The sequence below is a fragment of the Acomys minous genome (assembly GCF_964271855.1).
Source record: "Acomys minous genome assembly, chromosome: 8".
NCBI classification, from domain to species: domain Eukaryota; kingdom Metazoa; phylum Chordata; class Mammalia; order Rodentia; family Muridae; genus Acomys; species Acomys minous.
This window is the reverse complement of record NC_140489.1, coordinates 29187425-29205425: the sequence shown is the minus strand read 5'-3', so window position 1 is coordinate 29205425 and position 18001 is coordinate 29187425. Positions and strand designations below refer to the sequence as shown.

The 18001-nt window shown below is 40.8% G+C and overlaps 1 protein-coding gene across 28 annotated transcripts in view; it reads left to right on the top strand.

The window, feature by feature from the left end:
* Positions 1 to 18001, top strand: part of NRXN3 (neurexin 3) — a 1580128-nt gene that overhangs the window by 463683 nt on the left and 1098444 nt on the right. For 15 of the 28 annotated variants that reach the window (XM_084791331.1, XM_084791330.1, XM_084791317.1 and 12 more), the window contains 3 exons: positions 3576 to 3877; positions 7757 to 7780; positions 9637 to 9798. In XM_084791331.1, coding sequence (XP_084647457.1) covers positions 3576 to 3877; positions 7757 to 7780; positions 9637 to 9798 — 488 coding nt within the window. The remainder of the gene's footprint in view (positions 1 to 3575; positions 3878 to 7756; positions 7781 to 9636; positions 9799 to 18001) is intronic. The other 13 variants (XM_084791335.1, XM_084791320.1, XM_084791319.1 and 10 more) reach the window with 1 other exon arrangement.

The following is an 18001-nucleotide window of genomic DNA, read 5'->3' as shown; positions in this document are numbered from 1 at the left end:
AGTGTGCTGATTTAGAATAGGATTCTGAGAAGACCTTTCAGCTGTTTATTGTTTTTAGGGCATATCTGCTGGGATGAGCTATCTGGGCAGTTGGGTTGGTGACATTCTTGATGCTGACTCTGGCCCAGGGACGAGGTAATGAACAAATGTGTCAGTAAGTGGAGAGATCAGGAAGGCTGTGAACGCTGAGAGACTCCCCCCCACCCCCCAGTGGGGGATCTGAACAGATACTGAGTCTCAAAGCCAGACTCTTGCTTAAGAGCTGCTTGTTGTATGGAAGAGTTGGGGGATGGAAGGATGCGTGTGTGTGTTGGGGTAGGCTGTCAGGAGTTCCACAAGGAGACTATCTGGACCCATGGGGGCCTGCACAAACTGATGCACCAACCAATGGCATTGCAAGCAGGGACCTTAGACCCCCTGTTCAGAGGTAGCCAATGGACAGTTCATTCTCCACATGGAGAAGGGGAGGGGAGAGCAGGGGGCTGCCTCTGACATGAACTCTGGCGCCTACGATTTGATCACTGCCTCTTGGCTGAGAGGTCCTGTGGGAACACAGAGGAAGGGGATGCAAGCTATCCAGATGAGACCTGATAGGCTGTTGTCAGATGGTGGGGGAGGAGGACTCCACCTTGTCAGAGGTCTAGGGGAGGGGAATAAGATGGAAAAGGGAGGGAGAGTGGGAACAAGAAGATAAGAGAAGAGCAAGGGGATTGTAATTGACATGAAATGTGACTAAATTACAATAAAAATATGTATATGTAAAAAAGTCTCCATTAGATATTTGCAACAGAAGATACATGGCTACATAAAAATTTCTTTTAGATATTATCATAAACAAACATGTGATTTGCATAGACATTTTCCTTCTCACAATGGTTTTATATGTTGTTTATTTATTGCGGTATTCTTTTCTGTGGTAATGCCTCCATTTGATTTTCCTTTTATGGCCTTATATATTAAGAAAAAACATCTTATTTTAAATATACTCAGAATTCACACAGGAAAAGGAAACATTCCTTTTGGTAAGCACATGTGGTTAATCTCAGGGGAGAGGGGTCAGTTTGTGGCTCACTTTACCTAGTGTTAGTATGGTTTACAAGTCCACTGCTCCATGAAATCACTCGGAGCCTTAGAGAAGTAGTTGGAAGCATGTAGCATATTCTGAGTGATAGTCACAAGGACAAGTAAAGTCCAGAAGTCCTTCAAGTCTTGTTTGTTGCACACTGTGACATCCAAGGCATCAATATTTTTTATTAATAAAATAAAACCATTAAATCAGACAATTCCTATAATACCTTATAACTTGAAATTTTATTATTTTGACAGATTCCTTCCTCTAGTTATATTAAAAATATTAGGCACAGTCTGGCACATTAAATAACATCCTGGTACCTTTCTGGCTCATGTCAAGGCTTTTCCCTTTGAAGGGTCCTCTATGATTATTGTAAGCTCTGCATTGCTCTCCTCCTCATCCATCCTAGTTTAGTGGGCACAGTGCATAACTCAGACTTTCACAGAAGATGCCCATTAATTGGCCACATGTAGTACCAAGGACCACAGAGCAGTTGTGGGCATGTCCTTTTCTGCAGAGAAGGAGCTGAGTTGTGACACCTGCATCTGACTGTCATCTGCTATAGATCAGAGTCATTTCCGGGTCTGTTATCTAGTGGTATCTTAGCAAATACGTTTCTTCACAAGTAAGAGGAGAGGTCATGATAGTAGATAGGGAAATAGAAATTAGATTGAGTATGTTTTAAACAAGCAGGCAGAGTTAAGTTTCTGCTTCCTGACTTTTTAAGGCTATTTTTGAGAAAATACATCAGGCATGTGTGTGCCAAGTATTACTTGTTTGCTAATTTCATAAATATATATATATGTATGGGAAACATATATTATACATATATATGGATGGACATCTATACATACATATGTTTGCTATACTTTAGTTATCTATAGGTAAGCAGGTACCTTTGATTATGACTACAAGCGTACAGAAATATGCATGTAGACACACCATTGAACCCCTATGCAACATGCAGAAGAAACTTCATCTCTTATTTAACCCTCAAGCATTCATAGTTTTAATTCCTGATTACACAGTACTGTGATATTGTGATTAATTTATTTTTAGTAGTTTTTGTCTCTCAACATAGCAAGAGTGACTGTTCCACTTCATTTTATTATGACCATGCAATTAGAAAATATGTCTTTTGTTTTGCTTAAGTTATTTGTATAGGGATCTGAGCTAGGGTGAATTTGCTTTTGGCTCATAAGGTTGATATGTAGTTTAGCTAAGGGAAAAATAGAATTCTCCCAACCTCAGTTTGTAGCCTCAATCTTTAAAGGGAAACTACATGTCTAGGTATATCTTATTGGCAATTTTCTTTTATTACTTCAGTGCTTTTAAATAGCAGTTGACGGAGTCTGATATGAAATAATACATCCTGAGTTTGCCTACCAGGAAGACACGTGGATGTTCACACACTATGTGCCAAAATTGTGAATCAAATAACCTATGAATTGACCAAATTAGCTTTATCTTATTTTCTTAGGCTGAAAATACTTTGGTATCTACCTAGAAGTCCAGGCTTAAGCTTAAATGTTTTTTTACTTCTTGGGAAATAGTGTTGCAGGGAGAATAGCCACCTGTCTGGTTCTCAGCCCATGACCATCCCTAGTTCTCCTCTTACATTCATCTCTGTCTTATATTACAAGGCATCTAGGACTAATGCATGTGGATGCCCCGATCAACATAGATAGACACCAGCACCATGTTTTACTTTCAGAAAACAATGGTTCCAGAGAAGATGCCTACTCAAATAGGTTTTGAATAGGGACTTTCAGGGAGTCAAAGCCTGAAATGTGGTCTTGAAGGGGTGTGTAGATTGCATTGTAATTCTGCCTTAGCCTTGTTCTCTAGTTGGGGGGGGTATGGTTGTATAAAGGTCAAGTTCCAATCAGGAAGGGGCATTGCGATGAAACCTCTCATTTGCCCTGAGCACAAGACCTTTTTGCTTGAGTCTAAGGGTTGTGGTACTTTCAAACCAACACTTTACCATGTTCCATCCTGTGCCATTTTCATCACCCGACTTGTCACCTCCTCTAGTCTAATCTGCTACTTAATAACCCAGCCATGTTTTGTGGGGCTTCTGATTTTACTATTAAAAAAAAAAACACAGCTAGCTAGGTTCCTGGTGGAAACTAAATCTTTTAGTTAGACGGAAGCTAAATCTTTTAAGGTAATTGATTTTAAGTTATTGTTTAATAAAAGATGCCAAGAGCTAAGGAGTCCTTTGCTACACGGGACAGTTAATTATCTATTCTGACCCAGAGCTTTTATAAGTATTTAAATACCATCCCTGATGCAAAGGCAATAGGAGCCTCTCTTGACCATTTTGAATGAATTCTCACCTCAGGTTTTTCTTCCAGAGTATTGGAAATGAAGGCAGTCCACTCCTTAGAACTGATTTGTTGTCTACTGTTATGTAGGCCCATAGGAGCTAAGTAGGTGCTGCCTAGAGTAGATTCTTGGCCAACCAAGCATGACCACATTGTCCTTTTTTTTTTTCCTACAGCTCGGGAGGAGAACGTGGCCACTTTCCGGGGCTCAGAGTACCTGTGCTATGACCTGTCTCAGAATCCCATCCAGAGCAGCAGCGACGAGATCACCCTTTCCTTTAAGACCTGGCAACGCAATGGGCTCATCCTACACACGGGCAAGTCGGCTGACTATGTTAACCTGGCTCTGAAGGATGGTGCGGTCTCCTTGGTCATTAACCTGGGGTCCGGGGCCTTCGAGGCCATTGTGGAGCCAGTGAATGGGAAATTCAACGACAACGCCTGGCATGATGTCAAAGTGACACGCAATCTTCGGCAGGTAATGGCCGGGGAACAGCGAGCCGGGGAGGCACATCTTAGACAGGCATTGTGAGGCAGGTGACTGGTGAGGTGGCGAAGGCTAAGGATCTGGGTGTAGATTTGTCAAAGCATAACTTTCTCCAAGCCTTTGCAATTTCACAAGGAAAAATGATTAAACTTTTTCTCCTCATACTTCAATTCCCCATTTGTACTTGTTATTTAAGAAAAAGAATCAGCTGTATAGATAATAAAAATGATAAGTACTTCCATCCTTTTTATTCTGCTTTCCTTTTATCATTTTCTTAATTACTTTCGAATCTTATCGTATTGTTGTTAAATTCAATTAGGGACAGAATTTTGTTTCCACAGCTTGATGGATTGTCCTCATTCCTCGAGTATATGTTTTCCTTTTTAATTAAGTTAACCGTTGCCATGATGTCATAATTTTAATTCCCTCCAGGAAAAAAATCTTTTTTTTTTTGTCCCCTCTTCTATTAATTTACCATCCCTCCCACCTTTGTTTATGTTTTTTTTTTTCTTCTTCTCCCACTGTTATGTGAACCTCTAGCCTTGTAATTAATTAGCCAGGATCTTTCTGAATTCATGTTTCTCTGTTCCCTGATGATGTGGTCCTACCTCACTGCCCTTGTCTCTACCTCCGAGACTCTTCAGTTGCCTGGGAGGCCTGGCAAGTGGAAGCACCCAAATAAAAATGTCAACTTTGGAGCAGCTTTCCTGATGCTGTGTGTGTTTGAGAACTCCCATCGCTTATGGATTCTAAACAGGCAACTCCGCCAGGTGACACAACGTCCAGAAAGTCTGAGCCAAGCAAAGCTGTTTTTCATTTCACTACTAATAACGATAATAATCAGACCTTATCAGTACACATCAGCAAAAGAAAAGCATTTCCCACCAAAGCCAAGGTCTGTGCTGAGATTGCCTGTTTCATGTTTCTATTTTCAGTTGGTATTTTTCTCTACTTGTAAATTTGTCACGCAACCCAGTTGGGCAACATTCATCCTTTATTAACCAGAAAACAGTATGCAAATTTTCAGAAAGTGCTTATCAAATTTTCTCCGGCACTATGATTGATTTAGTGCCGTCTTGTGTAAACATGAAAGCGTAAGATGTGACAGGTGTTTGCATATGTTTTCTGTTTGATAAAAGTATGATTCCTAAGAAATTCTAAACAAGTTGCATAGGCTGGCACACACTGGAACACATTAGAGTCAAAACACTCATCTATACACTTAACTGGATCAAGGAAGCCAACTGGTTGGAAGATCCCATTCTGTTTATAGTAAAGTTGTCAAAGAACACAAGATTTAGGCTCCCCAGCATTCTTAACACATACGAATTCAAAGTTTATGAGCCACTGTTTTATGATTTATCTTCAAGGTCAAATGACTCTAATAAGTAAGTGCTTTTGTTCATCACCTCCTTCCATCACTGTACAGAAGGACTTCTTAACAATCAGAGATCCTGAATCAACTTTGCATTTGCAGATATAGACTTAATGTATCTGGGTCGTAACCTCTAGACCAAAAGGTGAATTTTGACCTTTTTTTCTAGTTTTGATTGTCATGTCCAAAATGATACCTTTGAAGCTTTAGTCATCTGAGGGGGCATTTTACCTTCTGGGTAGCATTATCAGGTCACAGGTCTCATCAGTTTGCTTCTCTTGCTCCCATCCCCCACACTTCCTACTTATTCAGGAATGACTCTAAGTTGCTCAAAAAACCCTCACTTTTGTTCCTACTAAAAAACACTTTCCCAAGAGTATCAGGCCCCAATTAAGCCCTTTAAACTAGAGCAGATAAGTTAAATTGTTATTCAGATATTGTTGTGATGTATTGGTCAGGAGCACTGTGAGAAAAAAAAATCACCCTGTAGAGATTCTAATATATTCCAAATTCAAAGGTCCACCTTTTCTCTGTGCCCTTGGACAAGTCACGTAACCTTCCTCCATCACAGCTTGCATTTGCAAACCCTGATTACAACATTTCCCAGCCATGTATGGTAGCTAGATATGCAAAGTGCCTTCTGTTCCGGAAGGGTTATGAGCTCATCCATGGTCTGGGTGCTGGATTCACTGTGATGTGCAAGTGATTTACAGCTGAGCATCTAGTCCCTGAGGTGACTGCTTCTGCCTGCTGCCAAGGATGCAGGAAAATGCAGTTTCTGATTCTAATTAAAGCTGTTGAGTTCTTGGGATTTGGAGCATTTCTTAGCAGAAAGAATCCCGATCTCATGTAAAATAAAGACATACCTATATCCCTTGAACTCATTGAAATCTAAATTTGGGGTGTGTGTGATTTTTACAAATAAAATCCATTTAATATTGTATAATCTAAGATTATTATTTTACCCATTAAAATATTTATATCATCCTTTTTCAGCTGCCTAGAATACATTAGAAAAATGGGAAGCCTCTTTGTATTTCAAATAAACTGTAAATAGCTTCATAAATATTTGATACCAAGCTGATGGCAACCCATCTTCCTTTTTTTTTTTTTTTTTTTTTTTTTTTTTCCTTTTTTTAAAATCTAATGTCTTTGGTGGGAAAGATTTATCTGAGAAAAAAATGGCCTGGGGTTTTATAAGAATATCCCTTATCAAATAGGGCAGAACAAGTGTTCTCCTCTAACCCCCATGTCCACCAGTATGTGACTCTGTCCTTAATTCAACTCAAAGCCAAGCCCAGATACTTTCCTGGGACTTCAGATTGAAAAGTTTGAAATATGGGCTACCTGTATTCGTTTTAAATTATAGTTGGGATTAAAACAGACTCTGTGTCTGTGTCTGTCTGTGAGTGTGTGTGTGCTTACACACATGTGCATTCACCCTGCCTGTGATTGCACAGAGGAAAAGATTGCCCTTTTTCTTGCTAGCCACCAAGGTCAACTCCACTGCATCACTTGGTTCACCTCTGGGTACCACTATGGTAAAGCATGTACAGAAAATAGGTGGCAGGTCTTACAGCCTCCCAGCTCAAAGGGTGTTGACAATTTAGCATTTGAAAAATCAACAGCACGGAGGAGATTAATTGTAGTGAGGGCTTTTCTAATCATGTTTGATCTGCCATTCTTCCTGCTTTCCCTTCATAAAATAGTTTAAAAGCATAGAATGCAGTGTTCTAGAGGAATAGAGTAGGGGGATGTCCTCCCATCCATTCTGGTGAGTAAAAAAAAATTAATAACTTTATTGAGTTATAAATAATAACTTTTTGATGTATCCTTACACATCTTATAACACAGACATTATAAAGCGTAAATAAAAGAAATATGAGAATGGTCCCTCTGGCTCACAAATCCACAGAAATCAATGGAGTCCCAGATTAGTGTGTGGAGACCTAAAATACGCTGTATCATCCAGCCTTGCTATGTGAGGCTCCACGTAGTTAGATTCAGGCGTGAAAAACAAGTACCAACATCCCATTAGTATGAAGTTATCTGTTTGTGTACATTTGGGTGGAGGGGTTATTTTCTTTCAGTACAGGGGGATGTGTATGCATTTGTTAGAGGGTGGGGTGGGGTTCCGGCCAGCATCCATTCAGAAGAGCCCTGCGACGTAAGTATGATACTAATTCTAAGTGGTGAGGTATTGATCCGAGTGGTACCTGGAAGGAATGGGCTGTCGCCATGACTGGTGGCTTAGTCCCCAGGAAGAGTTTCCATAGAGTCCTGGTCTCATTGTCTTTTCCCCACTCTCTTTCTGTGTTGGGCGCCTTTTTTTTGAAAAAACTAACACAAGATCACTCATGCAATGTGTCATTTTACTAACCGACTAATGTACTAACACCCTAACGACTCATCTTTGTTTTTAGTTTTGTTTTTTTTAATTAACAATCGTTCTGTTCACAATTTTTAATTTCCTTTCTTCCCCCTTCTCCGCAAAGCACTCAGGCATCGGACACGCTATGGTAAACAAACTACATTGTCTGGTAGATATCATTCTTATTGTCTTCTTTTGGGTTTGCCGTGTGTTGCTCCCCCTTTCCTCCCAGCCCCTCTTTTGTCCTCTTTAGACTTATTTCCTCTTCCTTTTCAATTTCTTTGTTGTTAAATTAAATGCAAATCTTTTTCTTTAAAAAGAAAAAAATAGAAGGAAACGTAACTGTCTTGAAAAATAGCATTTATTCAAGTTTGGTGGGGACAGTAGTTCCTTTTCTCCAGTTTTCTTTTGTTTGCTTGTTTTTTTTCCCCCTAAAAGTTATTTTTTTTAAAGAAGGTCTCTTCTATTATTTATATTTTTATTTACCTATTTTGCAACCTCCAAATTAATGTCTAGGGACAACAGAGATTTCTAGTGAGGGCTTCCTTCTGCTGTGTCTTCCTCCCCTCTTTCTCTTCCTGTTTTTCTCTGTCTCCTCCCAGCTCCTCAGTCCCTCTCTCTGTCCCTTTTATGTAGCTGTGGCTGCCACAGGTGATCTTGGGGAGGAAAAGATGCTACTTCCTATAACTTCCTCTCTCTTCTTTGACCTTATTCCCCAATGTGGCCAAAGGGAGTGCCACCAGTTCTGTTCTCCATACATACTGCATGGCATGGTCCTGTCTCGTGGAACACCCATCAGAATCTGTCCCCCACTGACCTCTATGTTACTAACAACTGGCAACCAACCATCAACTCAGTTCCACTCGCTTCTCTCCCACCCCATCTCCATCTTCCTTCCTCTCATTCCTCATATATTTGGGGGTTGGGTTTGGACTTTTTCTTTTCTTTTTTTTTTTTTTCTTTTTTCTTTTTCCAGTGAAGGAGGTGGCAGTCAGGGGACGTGTTACCCTTTAGATTTGAGTATTTTATTTCCTCCCCTCTCCATTTTGTTTTCCTTCAGTTTGCTCAAAGCATGCATGTGTCGCGTGGATCACGATTCTGCTATTTTATCTTTTCCCACAAAACTATTTTCTTCCACCTGCCTCTTTTCTCTTGACCCCAGATAATCTCTGCATGGGTGTGCCAGTGTGTGGTGTGTGCACGCTCTGATGCTCCATTTTTTTTTCTCTCTGCCCTCTGCTCGTGGACGGTGGGTGTATGGGTGCTAACACCCCCACTGGCATTATTATTACTATTTATTTTGGTTATCATTGCATCATCATTCATTTCTTTTTGTTAAAATTGCTTTTTGAGTTTGGGTCATTTCTTCTGTTGCTGTTGGTGGTAGCTAAGGGAGGGCAGGGGCTGGTACCCTGGGAGAGTCCATAGCATGTACCATTCTGGACACATTAGAACAGAGAACCTTCTCCTTCACTATCCTGAATGCATGTTTGTTAGTGTGGTGTGAACCATAAGAGAAACAAATAAAAAAAAAGAAAAGAAAAAAAGGGGAAAAAACCACTAACAACCAAAGACCAACCCCTAACATACACCATTGTCGAATGTCTCCTTTGATGTTTTTCATTACTGCCATAAACAACAATCATCAGAAAAATTACCAATCATTTTTAGCAGTGATCTGAGACAAGTGATATCGTCTGAAGGAGGTTCCATTTTCTAGCCTGACTCAGTGGAGTACGTAGTGGGTGGAGTGAGGTACTCAGCTTAGACATTCTAACACACTGTCCCGTTAACCACCAGGGAAGGCTGTACACTTGGGACATAGGAAGGCAGACCAGAAAATGGAACTTGGCTACACATACAAAAGTCTAGCCAAATTAGAGAGAATACCTCACCCAAAATCTTATTGGAGGTGAAACCACAAGTAGGGGAAGCCATTGAGTTTTAATAGGATCATAAGGTCATTGCTGGGATTTTCTTTTTGTCCCTATGTCCCACTACCAGGTGACAATCTCTGTGGATGGCATCCTTACCACAACGGGCTACACTCAAGAGGACTACACCATGCTCGGTTCAGATGACTTTTTCTATGTTGGTGGAAGTCCAAGCACCGCAGACTTGCCAGGCTCACCTGTGAGCAACAACTTCATGGGCTGCCTCAAAGAGGTAAGGTCTATATGCTTCTGTGGAATGGGTGGGTGGCATGATGACAGCTTTAAAAAAAAAAACAAAAGACCAATGACCACGCGTGGCCTCTAATTTTTGAGTGAAATGAAATGTTGCAGGAGACAAGACTTTGACCTTTAAAATAAAGGTCATCCTTTGGTCCAAGGTTGAGACTGTTGGGTAGCTTAGGGGTTGCTGCTCAACTCTTCTATTTCCTCCGCTGACTAGCTAATTAATGAAGACCCTTATTGCTCAGTAGTGCAGTATAAACCAAACACACATGGTGGATGAACTCACAAGGAACTAGACACACATGAAGGTTGATTTTATGCTTTTCAGGCAGCATGTAGGGAAGCTGTAATTAGAAGCTGCACCGTTTTTTTTATGCCTTGTCTAAAATACAGCACGTGTATTATTTTATCTTTATTAAATGTGACAGTCCCAAGACTTCCCCTCCCTCATTTGTTGAGATCAAGGCAAAATTTTCAGCATGCAACGTTCATGCTCAGAAAAACGGGCTTGTTTTTCTCTCTTTGTTTCCCTTCCCTGAAAGCTAGTCACGGCAGCTGTGAGGAGGCAGCAGGGTTTTGCCATTACTCATTTATTACCCCAGGAGCTGATGTGTTGAGACCTCTGTCTCAGAGCAGAGGAGTTTCAGTCGAGTGTAAGTTCAACCTCTAAGGTCAATTGTTGAGGCAAAAAGAATCAGACTTGATTTGCTACAGTTCTTTCAGCACACTGTGTCACGGAAGCAGCACACTGTACGTTTTCTTTAAACTAAACTAAGCTCGATTGCTTGAGATGTCCATACCATTCCCTTAGGGGAATTCCTTGAGAAGCTAGTAGCGTGCCTTCTTGTAGATAAAAATCTCTTGTGACATCTTGTGATCCTCTTCCTTGGGCATATATTTTATTCTTATTATAGTTATTTGGAGTTTATTGAACAGCAGACATACAGTAGATGGCGTTGTATATGGATTCCTCTGTGGCACTGGAGGATGAACATAAATCCCCTCTGCTATAACTGGCATGCAGTAGCTGCACAGAAAAGATTTATTAAATGGACTGGTTTATCAAGCCAGCAGCCATGGTGTACCTTTAACTGGGCTGTTTTTAACTTCGGTGGCTCCTTATAAGTGATGCAGATGAAACACACTGATTGAACAGAGGAAAGGGGTCCATTTTAGGTGGCGGTCAGTTTTAGATAAGAAGAGACATTTTAGTCAAGCCTTGGTTGCAGTAACCATGTGCAAGTCAAGAGCAAAATGTGGAAAGGAAAGACATGACAAAGGAGGGAAGATTCCAGCCATGGGTTTATATTATTCTTAGTCCGAAGGACAAATGGAAAGGAGAATCCAAAGAGCACTTTCCTCTTTCTGATGGCTATCACCCCAGCTTTGCAGGCTTTGCAACTATGGTAGGGGCAGAACACTTGTTTCCTGAGAATTACCACTATTTGACTAGAGTAAGGGCACACACTACTCAGTGTCTGATGAACCCCGAAAGGCTCCAAACCCTGCTAAATTCACACTGGTTTGAATTGTACTCTCACCAGAAAGTGATTATATTTCCACCACCAGGAACTGCCTCAGGGATGCACCAAGAACTGCGTAGCATGGCACAGTCCCCACCTTCCTGTGGGGCAGCAGCCCTGAACATGGAGTTCCCTGTTGGGGACTTAAGGGGTCACATTTTCCCCATACACAGTTACTCTAGATCATCTGTAAATTATATATTTTGAGGCAAAGTAACAGTTTCCCAACTACAACATTTTTAAAACATCTATTAATAAGGAAGGTTAGCTCTCAACACTTTGGAGCATTTAGAAAAATAGCACAGTGCCTACGATAACTTTATCTATGAAGAATTTAGGTTAAAAACATGTACATACAACTTGAATATATACATACACATACACACCCAGAGGGGGAGGGAGTTATAGAGACTAGATAAAAAACAGGAAACTCTCCAGAAGTCTGTCAAATGTTGTTAAGTAGCTCACAATGTTGTCGAGCTAGCATGAGGATCTACTTTGACCCCATAAAGGTTCACAGGAAAGATGAAAACCTGGGGTCGCAATTTAAATCTTTAATTTCAGTGCTGGGGAGGCAAGGAGAGAAGGATTCTCAAAACTTGCTGGCCAGAGAATAAAGACAATACAGTGAACCGTAGGTTCAGTGAGAGACCCTCTCATAAAATTAGTGTAGACAGTGATTGAGCAAAGCTGCCCAAAGTAACTTCTAGCACACACACACACACACACACACACACACACACACACACACAGTGAGGCAATTACAAATGGCATCTGTATACACACAGGAACATGTATCCACACACACTTGTATGCAGAAAAATTTATGATATTTTGGGAGAACAGGGTCAATATTTTAAGCAACTGCAATTAGTGGTGAAATTTTCTGTTTTAGCAAGCAGTATAAACTTGTCTTTAAGTCTAGACTGTTAGAAAGGAGAGACAAAAACACAGACTGAAGTGGTCTGTAAAACAGGACTTTGCCAGGCCCCACCTGTTCTATGTTGCCTGTGGGTTATTTTTCCCCCTAAGAGCCTGAGAGCTCTTCTGGCTTGCATAAGGGCTTGAACACATACATATTCAACCTTGAGTTTAAATGACATCCTGATGTAGGTTTCTTTTACTATTTAATCGCTGCATTTACTTGTCTTTCAGAAGTCTGGGAAATCTCTTGTTTTTGACAACTTAGTAAATGGGAGGTGCTGCCTGCCCTGTTGGCCTTTAGCTTCCTGGAAGATGAGCCCTCTCTGATCATTTAACCTCACAACTGTCTCTCCCCTTACAATACAATGCCTCTTTCCCTTCTCATGTCTCTTTCTCCTTTTTGGCCCATCTCTTGTCATTTGTGGCTCTAAACTGCCCCAAGCTAAATCCTTTTAAATGCCATTTTTTAAAATCAAATTTGGGTCATGGTAAAGGGATGATGGGATCATGGACACTCATTTGCTTGCTACACAAACAGATTTTATTGGGGCGGGGGAGGAACTCTACTTGTGTCACTCCTGAAAGCTGAGTTCTGACTCTGCTATTGAGCTAATGTGGCTGGATTTTACCTGTGGAGTCACCTCCTAACTTGACATCTCTGTGAAAGCACTCCCAAGTTGCCACTAAACTATTGTTTCTCTGCACACCACATTCCACTTAATCCGTTTAATATTACCAAGTTGGCATCTTGATCATCTTTATATTGTCCTGTTTTAGTGTATCTGTTTAATTTTTGTTTGTAACAGATACCCATGCTGTAAAGTTATCCTTAGCTTTGTGGGGCTCTCAACACACTATTTATTTTGAGTGAGTAACACATTTCAAAATGGGTAGTTTTCTAAGATAAGTGATTTAAGGCATGGCTGATCACTTGGCTTTATAAACAACATTTTGCCATGGCAATAATTGAATATTTCAAGATCCCTCAGGTAGCCAAGGTTAGCTAATATCAAATAAAGGGTCACAAGAAACCTAAGAAGGATGAACAGAGGAAAAAGAGTCTGAGGAGGTATCGCAGTATAATGAAAAGTCTAACCAAATTGAAAGTTGGTAGATCCCGGGGCTAGAGAAATGGCTTACCAGTTAAGAGCCCTGGATGCTCTTCCAGAGGACCTGAGTTTGATTTTTAGTGCCAAACATGGTGGCTTATAAACATTTATAATTCCAGGACTAGGGGATCGTCTGGCTTCAGTGAGCCCCAAGCATGCATGCAATGCACAAATAAGCATACAGGCAAAACACTCATGCACATCAATAAAATAATATGAAAGACAAGTGAAATGAGGGGCATAGGCCAAGTATCATTATACAATATCTTAGAAATCTAATAGGAATTATGTATGACTACTTCTAAAGCAGTTGTGAACCTGCTTCCAAGTGAATGCACATCTGCTCCTGTGGATCTCTGTGTCTCCTATATTAGCAAGTCTTTATCAGGGAAAACCTTTTATGTGGAGGCTTTTTTTTTCTATTAAAAGTCTGTCATATTTGTGAAAAGGGGAATCCAGCCACCCATCCCCAGTGTTCCCCCTTATTTTTGTCTTCAGTTATTTACTTCATGCTGTCAATCTCCCTTAGCTAAACTATGAGAAGACATAATTAGCATCAACTAGAACTGTTCCTGATATTAAAAATTGTGTTCAGGCATGAGCATTTTCTCTTTTCCTCCCCTCCCTCCCTCCCTCCCTTTCTTTCTTCTAGGTCTCATGTAGCTCAGGCTGACCTGAAAATCATTATACTGATTTCAGAGGGCTTTCTTCTGGTTCTCCTGCCTCTGTCTCCTAGGTGCTGGGGTTACAGATGCATGCCTTCACAGCTTGTGCCTGAGGTGCTAGGACTACAGCCTATGTATTTGTGTGTGCTAGCAAGCTCTCTACCGATTCACCTATACCCTTATCCCTGGGAATCCTATTTTTTCTTAATACACAGTCTGTGCTTCTAAAACTTTCATCTGCTAAGCATATCTAGAATAAATGAATAAAGGAGTTAGCTGCTTGGAGCTCTAAGATCTGGTGAGGTTCAAGTCAACATTGTCTTAGTTCTATTGCTGTAGCAATTGGCAGGTTGGCTTTTTTTTTTCCCAATGGAAATGTGCTTCTGCCAGATCTGGAGGCTGAGAGTTAGAGACTGGAATGCTGTCACAGTCAGATCCTAGTGAGGGCATCTTCCTGTTTGCAGTGTCATCTACTTATTGCCTTCTCCCTTGGTGGAAAAGTGATCAAATAATCTCCTAAGATCTCTTTTATAAACCCAATCAAGACCTAATTACATGAAAGCGCTTGTCACTAAATACCATGATGCTGGGGTTAGAATTCCATATTGTGGCCTGTGAACAGGGTAGGGTGGTATAAGCAGGGTCTTATGAGTCTCCACCCCAAGACGGCAGTGATAGTTCTTGGCTTCTGGGAGAGGCAAAGTCAGTTTTCTTTAAGGGCATGGCTCCTGAATGGCCTCACAGTTATTAGTGTATGGGAGCTCAAACTGGACTTACTGAGTTATTAAAAAATAAACAGAGGACATGAAGTTGGGATATATATATATATATATATATATATATATATATATATATATATATATATATATTGCAGAAGAGTGGAGGAGTATGATCAAAATACATTCTATGATATTTTCAATTTAATTTAAAAAGCTGTCATTGCTTATTTGGTGAACTATAAGCAAGGAACCCATAGGTAATAGTAAGTACCAAGAACATACAGCATGCCAAAGACAGGCAGGAGATATGCATGGGGCAGGTAAAGTTCTTGCTTTAGAGGACCTCAGACTTAGTAGAGGAGACAGATATACATTCACAGTTTGCCTGAAAGGTAGTTAATACATCAAATAAGACATTCATGGTTGTAATGAGGCTGTTGAGGAAGAGTTACTATTATCCTGTAGTTCAAGGCAGATGTCTTGGGGGACACAGTGGCCAAGCTGAGGCTTTAAGGTGAACAGAGAAAACAGGAAAGAAAGGTGAGGGCAATGAGACAGCATGAGCAAAAGCAAGCAGGCGGAAGCCATCTAATAAACAGTGAGGCGTTATAAATGGTTTGTGAATACCAGAGAACAAATCGTCAGATCAGAAGTTTTGGAGGTATGGCCACACTATTAGCTAGAGCCCACACCATCTATCCCATAATGTACCCTTGGCCTTTATTATGTGTTAACATGAAACACTGAAGCATCTTATGTACTGAACAACATTGTCATGCTGGCACGCTATTTACCAAGCCCTAAGTCTTTGACCAAACTTTGTCCATCTACTATGTACACCTGTCCAGGGTCCTTTATTTTCTTTCCAGGAAGTTGAAAAGTAGGATTAGAAAGAGAAATCCATCAGACTCAGTACTGGACAGAGAGAATGCTATCCTGAACTATTTCCACAGAAAAGCATTTCCTCTTGATTGGTCTTTCAGTCTCTAACTGCCCTTCTGTCAGGACATACATTTTCTCCTTCTTCTATCTTTGACATAGCTAAGCTGTGGTTGTTGGATGGGGTACAAGTAGTAATGTGCAGTCTATGCCAATACCGAGTTGCACAGTGACTCCTTTCGAAGCAGGGAGCTTGCTGAAGCCCATCACAGTGCCCTCCTACGTGCTGGACCTTCTGCGCTGTTCAATTAGATTCTTTCTGCATTGTCCTCCTTTCTTCTCCATCTGGTACTTCTTGCACCCAGTGTGCTAGAGTCTCTCTTTGCCCATGGGGAAATCCACATGCTGCCTGAGACCTCTACAGCAGACCGGCCTTTCTCACCATCTTTTCTCATGACATCTCTAATAGGAAGGAAGGAAAACCAGGGAAATTGGGTGGATGGAACATATATTCAAAGGAAAAAGGATTGAGGGGAACACCACTGTGCGTGTTACATTCCCACCCCTTTGTGATTATTAGCCATTTAAAGCAGAATGGGGCTTTGCAGCCAGAGATAGTCTCTGAACAGATGATTAATGGTTTAATCCGTAATAACTTTACATTTTATAGAACCCTGATAGGAGTCCACATCTGGTGAGCCAAGCTATTTAAGGCTGTGTTAATTCTGTTAATTGCTATATGCTTATTTGAATTGCTAGCACCTGCGGGCATTGTGATAATGTGTTTGTTGTTGCCTTAAAAATATACTCATTTTATGTTATTCTTCTCACTCTCTTCAGCTGCTAGGTCTCTTGCGTTCTACCTTGATTTCTCTTTTGATTTTACTTTTACATTGCCCCGTCATTTTCTACTCACTCTCCTTTCCCCACTCCTCTCCTCTCCCTTTCCTTTAATTCACAGCTTTACATGACCCTGTGTTGGTATCCTTCCTAATCTGTTCGGTGGGGACAGGTATCCATCTGTACATAGGTGACTTGGAGTTATGGTGCAGGCTGTACCTCTTCTTTTCTCTAGTGTTAAGAACTCAGTGTCAGCAAAGGCCAAGGGAATGTTTCCCAGTCAGGATGAGGGATGCAGAAGGAACTTGGGTCCAGGGTTGTATTCTGTCCAATTCATTCCTCATGCTTTGTCGGCCATGCAGCAAGTCACTTGACTGCCCCAGACCTCAGCTTACCCGTTGCTAGAAACCCATACATTATGGTAAGCATTTTAATGTAGGGAGCACAAGAAATTTTTCTCTTTTTTTGAGGGAGTGGTTGGTTTTTGAGACAGGGTCTCCGTATTATGAAGCTCTGGCAACCTTGGAACTTGCTATGTTGACCATGCTGCTTCTATACTGTATTAAGTCCTGGAAGTACTTAATAAAACATAAAACACTATAAAAATACTGATATAGTTATTATTTATATGCTTCTTGTTTATCAATTAAAAAAACAAAGAACCACTTATTTTTCCTTGCTGATCCTACAGTTTAAAATAGTTTAGAGAAAAGAATTCCTGACTAGGAAGCTAGCTGCCAGGACCAGCTCTAATCTTAAATTTAAAAGTGGTAGATTTTCTTGATGTGTGACAGCCATGTCTTAATCTTTAAAATCGTAATAGCAGCACTGCCACGCTAACTAACAGTGGCATAGAAAATGAGGGGACGAGACTTATATCTTCTAGGGATTTGTGACATGCATGAGGAATGTTTCAAGAGGGAGCAGACATGATCACTCAAGCCAGGGTGAATATTTTTTAAATGGAGTATGTAAGGCTGCCCTGTTGCTTCAGAGATCTTTGATATCACAGTACTATGACAAAGAGAAAGAGACTCTTCAGTTATTGCCAAAATCAGGCTCTCTCCCCCTCCCCCTCTGCCCTTGATTGTTTTGATCTGAGATATCAAATGATAGCCTACACTGTCTAGGAACGGTGCAGCCTAGTGTGTCTTAACTAGGTGCACTTGTCCCCATTTTGTCCTCTTGAGTACTGGGAGGTACAGGCATGAGCCACCATGCCTAGCTCCAAAGTCAAACCACTAAAATGGGGCTGTTCCTTATTGTTGATGATTTGTTGGAGAAACAGAGGGATATATTTTTGGTTAGCTTGATATCTATCTTCCATTTCTTGATAAGTATGTACTGAATTTTGTTGCTTTTCATTCAAAATTTGGTGAGTCACAGCCCCTCTTCCCATGCCTGGCTCTGCCAGTGAGTATGTGATCTTCCACGTGCTCAGGTACGCCTGTGCCATGACCATGTCGTTTTCTCCACAGATGAGAACCTAACTCAATTTGGTAAAGTAACATACAGGTTCAGGACATTGGTTCA